General features: G+C 42.0%; 1 protein-coding gene across 13 annotated transcripts in view; it reads right to left on the reverse strand.

Moving 5' to 3' along the window:
* The window catches only part of ARAP1 (ArfGAP with RhoGAP domain, ankyrin repeat and PH domain 1), an 800,765-nt gene that overhangs the window by 121,930 nt on the left and 666,617 nt on the right, over window positions 1-12,218 (reverse strand). For all 13 annotated transcript variants that reach the window (XM_078658604.1, XM_078658609.1, XM_078658605.1 and 10 more), the window contains 2 exons: window positions 11,872-12,007; window positions 6,646-6,748 (listed from right to left, as the gene is read on the reverse strand). In XM_078658604.1, the coding sequence (XP_078514730.1) occupies window positions 6,646-6,748; window positions 11,872-12,007 (239 nt within the window). The remainder of the gene's footprint in view (window positions 1-6,645; window positions 6,749-11,871; window positions 12,008-12,218) is intronic.

A 12,218-nucleotide genomic window follows, 5' to 3' on the forward strand; every position in this document is an offset into this window, starting at 1 on the left:
ATACTCCTCTTCTAGAAATAAGGTAATTTTTTAGGCTAATTTTTGCACTCTGATGTACCTAGGCATATGCCTTATATTGCCTTTGTGCTCGCGGAAACCCTGCTAGGGATGCCAACAGTGCTGCTGAGAAATACTGTTAAGGGGGTAGCAACTGATAAACACATTGACAAGCTACTGTGACAGTATCCGTCTGTTGAAGTGGATCACGCGTGGGATGATCTGAGCCTCAGTTCTGTGTACAACCCCCTCGTTCTTAGAGGCCACCTGGAAAAGTTGTATCCAAAGTGCACAATGACTCAGGCTCTCCTAAGGTAAAACCCAGCACTGCTGGGAAAGTAGCTTAGGAACCAGTGCAGGACTGAGCTTTCCCAAATCGTGCACTTTGGCTCCCTCTGCAGCTTATATGTTATTAAGATGTTGGCTATGTTAATTGAATTACTGAATTATACTTATTAAAGAAACACAAATACTCACATATAAAACAACAGAAACAAAAAGGAAAGTGACCTGCTAGATATAAAAGGGCAGAATGAGTGTTGAAGCCAAAGAGAACAACACAGCTGCCTCCTAATGGCTGCATGTTGCAGCAATCTCTTGGAAATGTCGCCACAGCTTAGGTTGGTGGTTGAACTCGTTTTTGGGAATGTTCCTCCATCCTTTGGGCCTCCAACCCCTTGAGTAGTTCAATATATCTGTATCGGGGGAACATCCATGACAACGCGGTCAAAACCCCGCGCTGCCATTACCACGCGTCTTTTACAACGCAAGTCGTTACCACGACTTGCGCTGGAGGGCGCTCTAGACTAAGGAATAGTAGATTTACTATTCCAACACCTTCCCTACTGTACGTAGGCTGGAGTTGGAATAGTAAATCTTACTATTCCTAAGTCCAGCACCCTACAGCGCAAGTCGTGGTAACGACTTGCGTTGTAAAAGATCCGTTGTGATGTACCGCGATCTAAAAGATCGCGTTGTAACATCATACAACCCTGTATCGTGTCCTACTTATGTGCATGAGTAATGACTGCTTCAATCATGATCCTAGCCTTACGTTACCGTACTCTACAGCCAATGACATTCAAGATTGCTGTCTATACGATTTCGCCAGTTTGTTCGAACTGACATACTTACCACTGCTCACCGAGCAGAACTGCTCTGGACAGTCTTTGTCAACCCTTTCTTAGATCTCAAACTCAAACAATCACTATTCTTTATTTTAACAGAGGCAATGCAGTCAGACCTAACTATTCTAGGCTTCACTTCTGTTATCCTGATGCCATGTTCCTAAAGCTTTCACAGCATGCAAACCTGAAGTCCTGAGAATTTCCCTTGTAATAAGTAAGCAATGTTTTTATGAGCTGCCTCTTTATCCAATTAACTATTTTCTCTGATAATAGATTATTTTCCTATGGCGGCTGGGTCCAGTTTCGTTCTGCTTTTCCTGGATCCACATTTGGAGCTGAATTTTGAGTGCCCCTTGTTTCTTGGCCTTAAGATTTCCGTCTCCCCGCACTTTCTTTCCGTGATATCTTCTAATGCGCTCCAGACCTCATTCAGTTGGTGCCTGAATTTACTTTGTGTGTTTTTATCCTGGATCTGTCTATTGAACTATTTGGCCACTATGCCAATGCCTGTTTTTATTCTCCAAAAGCATTTGAGTACGTCAAATTACACGTGGGCCTGAGTGGCTAGGTTTTTGACAATAAGCTGACGTCCATTTTTCTTTGCTAAAGTGTGCATCCTTGTATACGCTGTGCCACTTGTCTTGTGCTAATGTAAAGTGCCACTAGTCCTACAGCACAGGACTTACCTTACATACTCATCCAAGCTAAATGGCACCTGTTATATTAACCATCAGCACTGCAGGACTCTGGGCACTTGCTTACCACTGTAACTGACAGAGGCTCTCAATGCAGACACTTAGAACTTCAAAGCGATTTACAGACTCCTGTATGTCAGTCAGTTCTCACGCCTCTACCATCCCTGTCCACGCCTCTTCCATCATAGTTTACTGCCTGCAAACCTGTATCGTGACTGCTCCACCTATTTTGTTGCTCTTAGCAGTGTCATCCATCCATGTGGTCCTAAAGAGGTATTGTGTATTATCATATATCACTATTGAATACCAAGTGAATTCTGTATATTCCCAGTGAACGTGTGTGTGTGTGTGTGTATATATATATATATATATATATATATATATATATATATATATATATATATATATATATATATATTTCGTAAGAAGCTTCACATCGCCACATCAGAAACCCATGGCAGGGGCAGCAAGACAACTCTTTATTTTTTTTAAGTGCCCCCCCCCCCCCCCAACGAATGATGTAAATGTAAATGTGTGGGACTTGTAAAGCGCACAGCTGCCCGTAAGCGTCCCGGGGCTGAAGACCGCTGGGGAACCCGTTCTGGCTTTCCCTGTGAGATGGTCCCTTCTGCCACATTACATCTCACAATGCAAGTTGTCGTCAAACAGAGACATTCTAGAACGCCTGTCCTTGGTGATTGCTGTCCTTGGTGATTGCTAGAGACGCAGGACTTGGTCAAGAGAAATGCTTGTCTGCTCTTCACTTCATGAACCCTTCCAGCAGGGAATTGAGCCGGTCCTTTCCTTACTCTTTCCGTTATTACACGATTTAGGTCGACGATTTGCCTTATTCGGGTACTATTATGAATCATGTGGTTCTGGCGTTATTACATTAACCGATCTACCGACTGGCCTGTATTCTTCTGTTCCGAACACTGATTGTCAAGGATTTAGTTACCCTGCCGGGTTGGAATTATTACTGGATGTGGGCTCTCCAATTTTGAAATCAGCCACGGAGCCCTGAAGAATTGTAGAACACTTTTGTCTACAACGAAACACGTGTCGGCTGGCTGTTTGTAATTTATGGCTGATGATCGATTAAAAAGAAAAGATAAACAGCAAAGACTCCACCGTTGGATTGGTCCCATTACTTCGACATACTCATCTATATGATTTGCTATTGTATATGAGTGCGCAGGACTGTTGTTAATCTACGCAAAGTAATGTCCACGGTGAATCAAAGATAAGGCACTTCAAGATTCAAGCAGACAGGAGATCACTTCATACACATGTCTCACAAAGGTTAAACGTAGATGGAAAACCCTTAGCTACGGTTCAAGAAAAGGCGCTTGGTCTTAAACATAAGACCAGATTGATGTCACATTTAAGGTTTTTAAGTGCAAAACTGGATTTGATTCTTAACAAAACACATGTTTTGCCCTTTCCTTGTGACTCTATCTGGCTCCTGTCAATACACGTTCACCTTCCCATGAGGCATATCTGAGAAACGAAGAGGGTTTTCATTAACATTCCCTATTTTGTTCCAACACCTGCTGAAAACCCTCCCTGTATGAAACAGTCTGGTAGCTTTGGAAACAAGTAAATCAAGGAGAAGGCAAGGAAACTTACCACACCTGATCACGCCAAAGTTACGGTCTCGACAACTGGAAGACGCTGCGTGAACCTATTGATTTTGGAACATCAGGGCTCAAGTCGGGGTACCACATGGGTGGACGGCGTCCCCCCAATTATTTTACCGGGGGGACGCCGTCCCCCCAGCTCAAAAGCTGGGCTTTCTGTGATGGCGTCCCTTGTCCGCAGGGCCGCTCCCAACGACAGGGCTGGCTACCGTGTAGTTTCAACACTCACGGCTACGGGACTTTAATCCTGGTTTATGGGCATTTTCTACTTCCTGCTGGTAACCTTTAGGTTCCCTCCCGTGCCCGAGTCTCGGGCACAGCTGATACTGAAGCCCCAGGGAATGGTGTCTGTGATCGCTCACGGCGGCGGAGCTCACGATGCGCCTAAGCACACTTTGCCGACCATCAGACAGGTATGCATATTACCCTAGAACGCTGCCAGTGAGTGACATAAATATCTCAATGTCAAACGTGAGGCTCTGTAAAAAGCAAGTGCTTGCGTGTATGCAGCGTGAACTTGGTTCATTGTGTTCACGCCATAATTAAACTGTTCTGCATGAGGCTTACTCCAGAGCTTTGCCTCCTGTGAGGTCATGTGGAATAGTTGTTCTTTCGGGCACTTGCAAAAGTGTGGCCACACCCAAACACAGTTCTAGGTCACAGCTGTCAAATGTCTCTTGTTATGTATGACATACAAGTCCTGCTCATTTTTACAAGCCACATGTGCCGAATTGAAAGCTATGAATAGGTCATTTGCGGCAAATATTTCCCCACTTCAGGTGAAACCCTGTTAATGACAGCGCGAAGATAGGCTTTCGAAATGCCGTGTATTCCTTGAGGGTTAAGCTTCGCAGACAAATGAGATATGTTTAACAACAGAGTTAGCACTGACATGCAATGAAAAGGAAAACTGGTAAAGATGCTATGCGAGCACGGTGCGTAAAGTGAAGTGGACCATAAAGGCACAGAAAGCCCGCGCTGAGACCCTTAGTCCAACCTGTGCAGTCTTAACATTTCTTCCCACAGTGCTACATTCTACGACTATTGTGGGGTCTTGAGAGTCGCTGCTCCTTAACTCCAAACAAACACACGAAGGCACCTCAAAAAGGTGATAACCTCCAGCGCAAAACATGTCCTACCCAAACTGAAACAGCACAGAATGAAACCGGGTCATGAATACTCGAATGCGGTAAAGAGCAAACACCGAAGAAGATGGTTAGAGGTCAATTGAAACTCCATGGGGAATTAATAAAGGAGTAATTGTTTTCGGATACTAGGTTTGTACTTTATTTGGAAAAACGAACTCAATATTATTACATTGTTTTTAACCAGGAGATGGCAGTGTTGCTTAATGTATCCCCTGTACTTAATTTTATTTTCTCTTGTTACAGTTTGTATTTGTTTTAGCAAATTCTGTTTAACCTAAACCAGGATGCAAGAGGTTACAATTGTGTAGGAAGGTAAAATCACACGAATGAGGCCATATGCCTATTAGGAGTGCTGTTTCCCAGTGTAAGGTGATGGTTTCACGCAGCCTGTGAGGCAGTAAGCAGTGTTTTTCTCAGGTTACTTCTGCTGTATTGTGGCAATAAACTGGAATTTGACCTTTGCACTGTAGAAAGTATGTGAATGTGTTTATCAGTACAGTAGCTCTAAATTACGTTATTGGGCCACATTATTTCCACTGCCATGATAGAATATATATAAATATTCACTTCTCTCTGTGTCCCTACCCCCTTTTACTTATCAGTTTCCCCTATGTTTGCACTTTAGATATTTTTTAATTTCCGATTTATTTTCCCATGTTTTCTGTCCATTATTTCTGGACACTGGTTTCACATGTCACCTGATGTGCGTTTGCCCTACAGTGAAAGAAGCAAGAACGAGACTCTTAAAACCAATTTTAAATGATCTTTACATACGCACTTGTAGACAAACTGTGACTTGCTGGCTGGGGGGTGCATCAACTATTCTTATCTGTCGATGGGTAATGTTTCTTACCTTGATTTACAACCTCTTATGTAAAATAGACAAAACAAAATGAACTAGGCTATAAATGAGTTGGAAATATGGATGAATTGTAAAAACTTTATTTTAAAGGTTTTTTTAATGTAACTTAGTTTTAAATTATTGAAACTGATTTTTAAACAAGTAATTTATCTTTAGTATTATGCATTATGGTTGTGATAACCAAATAAAAAATGTCTTGAACTAAAAAAAACATAGCTACTTTAATGCCTCACTTAGATTGAAGGTTGGTTGGTTGGTACTACAATGATAAAACTGCACTTTTTTTCCCTCAATCCCTCCCTCCCATTGTAGGATGTAATGTAAATATAAATGTAAATGTGTTGGACTTGTAAAGCGCACAGCTGCCCGTAAGCGTCCCGACGCTGAAGACCGCTGGGGAACCCGTCCTGGCTTTCCCTGTGAGATGGTCCCTTCTGGGTATCTCCAAGGTGAAACCAGGTATCCCCGGCGTCTGTGGGGGGCCGTTGTAGAGATGAGGCAAGCTTAATGCCCAGAGTTGCCGAGTGTGATCCCTGGTTAGAGTAGGCACCGAGGCGAGAATTATCGAGTCCGCTGACCCTGGTCCACGACCCTGCCGCGTCGGGAATTGAACCCTGGTCACGGGCCGTTCTCTGCTTCCGGGTCTGCCGCCTCTAACCAGTGAGCCACACCACTCCACGGATTGCTGAAGCCCTGGCACTGTGGCAGTGAGACTCACTCTGCGACCACCCCAACCATTCTTCCTGCTTCCTTTAACTTGAAATGGTACAAGGTCTCGCTATGCCACTGCGTGGCCATATGCTGCCTGTCAAAACTGATTTCCACATTTCCTTAAGGTGGAAATGGCTGCTTGTTTCCTCACGAATAAGATGATATTGGTTCACTTATTGAATAAGCATTTGCAAAACCAACAGGTCAGACTTTGGCTGACAGCCTTATGACTTTGTCAATGCTTGTTTTATCATAGCTTTTGTAAAACTGTATTGTCGAGAGAGATGCTGGGTCATCGCAAATATTAAAACATTAAACTGGCGAAACATACCAATGGATGAAGCGGACGAGCTATAAGCCCCTAAGTTTATTATATATATTATTTTAGTAAAATCGAAAGGTCGTGGCAAGTGTATAACAAATAAATAACTTACAAATAAAAAAAAAAACCTGAGGGAGTCCTACCTTGGCGATAGACTTCACCCACTCCCTCGCCGTAGCCGCGCTATCCAAACCAAATAGGTACAGTCTCTCAGATTCGGTGTAGATTTCAAAGGTGCTCTCGAATCTGTGATGGGAAGAGAGGAAGAAAGTGAGACACTGAGGCAAACTTAAAAAAAACTGAACGTAAATAAAAAAAAAGAAAAAAGACATGGGTGCTCATGTGTAGACAGGCAAGGTTCAAATCTGGCAGTCTTGCACCAGCATGTTATTGCGTTTCCCAATTCTTCTGCGGACACCGTGGCAAAGAGTAGCGCCAGGATCTCCCCTTCACCCTCGACAGAACTGTGCTAGTTTTGTTAGAACTGTAGCCGCAGATGCCAAAGGGGCTGGGACAGAGTCAGTCAGACTCATCCCTAGCATTGGGATCACTGTAATGCTATTTTACCAACTGATGTCAACGCGAAAAGCAGAGACTTGACAAAGGCGTATTAGAGTTGTCAAAAGTGTACAAATGAACAGCGCGCCATTTTCATAAAACAGGATACTAGTGACGTCAAAACTCGCCTGTAATATGAAAACCAGGCATATTTATATACACACACATTACAGTACCATCTACTCCATGTTGTAAGTCAGTGAGAGGAACAAGGCTGGATGTCGTGCTCTTTTATAAAGTCATAGAGCTGTGAGATAGCTTGGAATATCCTTATGAAGTACCTCTAATATTATATAGCGTTTTAGGCTCCGATTGAATTTTCCTGATTCATGCCCTTATATAGGTACAAATCACGTTGCCCTAATATAGGCATAGGATACAATCCCTTATTTAGGCATAGCTCATGCAACCCAAATACAGGCATGGCTACTTCCACCCGTACCAAACATCACAACGATTTCTTGGAAAATCGGCTTAAGCAGTCAGGGCCTTCCCCATACTTGAATATTGATTTCTCCCAGAACTCAGCATGCTTTACAATGAAAAACTATTCCTAAGGGGTTCATTGTGACCTTATTTTGCCCGACTTTACGTCAAACTGTGGCATTCCTAAACACCTTCAAGGTATAATTATACCTTCACTTGCTCTAGCAAACACACGGTGGTGCGTAGCAGTTTGACTATCTACTTGCCCGACGCAGCTCGCTACAGCAAGTGCCGAAGTGCCGAAGGAAGCCGATCCTCCAGCTGATGCACGGATCAGAGGCTGTCTTTCTCCTGCTGAGAATCCAGCTCCAGTGTTTCCAAGCTCCCCTTGCGGGGTGTTGGGAAATCGAGTACCGAGACAGAGATACCAGACCTCCTTCATTCTAACTAAGGTATGGAGCTGATTAGAACCTAGAGAAATCTTGGATAGATTCTTGGCAAAGAAAACTAAAACCTATGCTACACAATACTTACTTCTTCCTGCGTACTAGACTTAAGTTAGGTACATTGGGCTAGGCGTATTTTAAAAGCACCAGTTGAGTATTTTAATCATTGTTATTTATGTATGTATTTTTATATGGCTTAGAAACCATACAATGCCCTTACAGTATTATTTTATAATATTGTTCTTGCTGTATGCATTATACTTTGCAGCCTGCATTACGATTGTAGCAGTTCACTTCTTTTGCATGAGAAAGAAGACTGTTCAATAAACCTTTTTTGTTGAAAACGCCCGTCTCTCTATTTCTCTGTAACTCTGTAGAAACGAAGCATGCACGATTGACTGAGTGAAATACTAAACTATTGTTTCCGCGACTCTAGAGATATATTTTTTTATTCTTTGGGAAACAAAGTTGTCATGTTTATGCGGTTGTCAGAAACTAATCCCTTCTTGTGAATTCGAGAAAGTTTCTAGTGACCTCTGAGTTAGCTGGCACTCACTATTAAGTTTAGTATATTCGATAGAGACCTAGTCGACCTCAGTCCTATCTATAGGATATACTATTCCAATGCACAGAGCCTATTGGGAATATAGGAACTACACTACAATATCACCCTTCACCCATCGTTGAACAACACAATGTGTACAGCAGATGTGTCGGATAAAGGCATAATTGGTACTAATAAAAAACATACTCCAATTTGCAGTTTGACATTTGCCACAAAAATATATTTTAAGCAGTTAATTTCAAAACAGGCGGCGGTGCACGGTAACACCAAGATGCTTTCCCACTTCAAAGTAATGAGCTCCAGCGGTGCAGTAAAATATACCGCTATAACTTTCGCCTTATGTGCTAATAACAGAGTTTTTTGTGGAAAGGTAGTTCAGAAGAAAGAGTTGAACAATTTCCTATGTATGTCATAGATTGTAATGTTGCTCCTCTCAGTGTCTTCCCTTTCACACACTTGTGACTCTGACAGTAGGCATTGTGATGTCACAACTAAACTGTAATACATTTTTCCAAACTGTAGAAATGTAATTATCTTTTTACAGGTGAGTAATGAAGTTAAACAGACTGGAATTGAGAAATTACAAACAAGATTTGATGTACTCGTTAAAGGCTTCTGTGAATTATACACTGCAACTGTTTGCATTATAAAACCAGTAATCACTTATCAAACAAGTTGAGACTCATTCTTTTGACACAGTGTCATCCAAGGCGCTCGTTTGTGAGTCCAGCCTTACAATCTTTTCAGAGATCCTACAAAATGTGTCCAACATATATTGCAGATAGCAAGAGAGCGTACACCACTGTCAAGACAATTCACATTGACACTAATACACTGACGCTCACAATGGACAGTGAACCAATGTGGTTTGAGCACCTCTGTAATGCAAGGTGAGACGTATGGAGTCTGCCGAGCCATCCTCTTGGCTCTACGAAGTTAAAAGAGTATTTTGTTGTTATCTTCTTGCTGAAGGGACGAGAAAGCGTCTTATTGATGATATCCTTGAATGTGGAATACGGAGTTAAGATGTTGCTCCTGTGTGCTGATCTGTGTAGCAAGTGGCTTATCATCTAACCTGGCGATGCAAGTTGTATTTGTCATTTTTTTTTTACAATACTTTCAAAAATGTAAAGCCGCATTTCAGTAACTCTGAGCAAAGAGACACAATTATACAGTGGAGTTAACGAAAGGACCCTTGACTTGGAGCCTGGAGACAGCAGAACTCCTACGTCAGGCTTGCATCCTCACATTATTTCTGTGAGGACCATAGTTCTCCATGGCTCGTACTTGGTCACGCAGTGATGACCATCGATTGATTGAGTTTATTTCAGTGAGTACCATAGTTCTCCATGGCTGGTACTTGGTCGCGCAGTGATGGCCATCATCGATTGACTGAGTTTCTTTCTGTGAGGACCATAGTTCTCTATGGCTGGTACTTGGTCAGGCAGTGATGACCATCAATTGACTGAGTTTCTTTCAGTGAGTACCATAGTTCGCAATGGCTGGTACTTGGTCACGTAGTAATGAACATCGATTGACTGAGTTTCTTTCAGTGAGTGCCATAGTTCTCCATGGCTGGTACTTGGTCGCGCAGTGATGACCATCATTGATTGACTGAGTTTCTTCTTGTGAGGACCTCCATGGCTGGCACTTGGACACGCAGTGATGACCATCGATTGACTGAGTTTCTTTCAGTGAGTACCATAGTTCTCCATGGCTGGTACTTGGTCGCGCAGTGATGACCATCATCGATTGACTGAGTTTCTTTCTGTGAGGACCATAGTTCTCCATGGCTAGTACTTGGTTGCGCAGTGATGACCATCATCGATTGACTGAGTTTCTTTCTGTGATGACCATAGTTCCCCATGGCTGGTACTTGGTCACGCAGTGATGATCATCAATTGACTGAGTTTCTTTCTGTGAGTACCATAGTTCTCCATGGCTGCTTGGTCATGCAGTGATGGCCATCGATTGACTGAGTTTCTTTCTATGAGGACCATAGTTGTCCATGGTTGTTACTTGGTCAAGCAGTGATGAACATCGATAGAGTGAGGTTTTGATGGTAAATTTCACAGAAAGAGCAGAGCCTCTATTTTCCACAACTCCTCTAGCTGAAGAACAGCATGCTTCTTTCACTTCATGTACAAAGCACTTTTGTAGAAGTACTTTGCACAGTTACAGAAATAAAGCACAAGGGTAACGTGCAAAAAGAAAGGATTACATCATGAGAAAAGTCAAGTTAAAAAGATGGAGAACAACTATAGCATAAGAAGTAGAGGACAGGTGTGGTGTGAACAACAACCGAAAGTGCACGCCAGAGTTTAGGAATAAGATAAGAGAAAGCACAAAAGCAAAATGTGTCAGAAGGGATCAGAGAGGGACAACCAACTGGGGTGGGACAAAGGAACAAATAAGGGATGCTGTCTATACACTTTGAAGCAGTGTACACAGAGAGAAATGGAGACGAGCAGAAAACAACAAGTAGAGGAGAGAGGCAAGAGAAGAGGAAATCAGGGCTCCGGGGAGCAGGGAAACTTAGAAAGAAGACCAAATAACTGAGATAAAGACAGAATGAACAGGTGAAAGGCAAAATGTAGAAAGACCAATTTGAAAAGCAAAGTATTAGTCAAGCCAGTACATTCAGTCAGTACAATGTGAGTGAGGATGAGTGTGCTTGGGAAAAAAAAATCAAAGCTTATTTTTCCTGATTATTATTAAGCAGGTTCTTACAAGTGACTCTGACACTAAGGATGAATAAAATTCAATTTCCCCGCATGAACTTTTGCAAAGGTTGTAAACTTTTCCACTTTAGGAAGAATGCAGAGTTGTGTAAATTTGAAAAATACATTTCAGACAAAATTGCAACAAGATTCTTGAAGACTTGTAGAAGTGGAAGCATGCTGAAATTCTTCTCTGCTAAGCATAACTTAGTTAGATTTTATTTCTCAAATTTTCTAAGGTTACATATTTTAGCCTTACAACATTTAAAACATGCACCAAAAAGTTTGCAGAAGAAATACTTCACAACTTTGCAAAGGTTCTGTGTTACACCTATCCGTCATCTTCTGTCCTTCAAAGTTTTGAATACATAGCATTTATATTTTCCCGAATGCATATGGCAGTTTATGATTTCCTGGATAAGGTTTTGAGAGTTCTGAACATTTCTGGGTATCTAATTGTTTTTAAATCAGAAGCAGTGTTCAGAATTACTGTTCAACCAACAATACAATAGTCCCTGATGTTAGATCAAAGTTTTTCCCAACTCTATTTAAACTCAACAAGCAGATGAGAAAAGGCTTCAATACAACCTGTGGCCATTCCCAGAACATTGAGTGCGTAAACCAAGACTATATATACAGCATCGACAGACTCACCCATGAGTGTCTGCTGGGTTGACAACTAGGCATACAATCTCGGACATCTTGATCTCTCCATTGGGAGTCGGGCTCCGGTCGCTTTCATAGTAGCTAAGGATACCTTCTTCGAGGACACACCACCGGCGACTGAATTCTAGAGGGCAAGAAACAAAAGTGTAAAATACTGAAGCAGATAATAATCAACAAATTGCAGTAAAGACACATGGGCGGATTTTCTTTGGAAAAAAATAATAGCAAAAGTACTCGTGCCAACTAAATATATATCCTCTTCACATGAGTAAAATAAAACCATTCACAAAGGGAAAGAGAGTTGAAAGGAATCCCACATAAATACCATTTCTAAA

This window comes from Lissotriton helveticus, chromosome 8, assembly GCF_964261635.1.
Source record: "Lissotriton helveticus chromosome 8, aLisHel1.1, whole genome shotgun sequence".
Classification (NCBI taxonomy): Eukaryota; Metazoa; Chordata; class Amphibia; order Caudata; family Salamandridae; genus Lissotriton; species Lissotriton helveticus.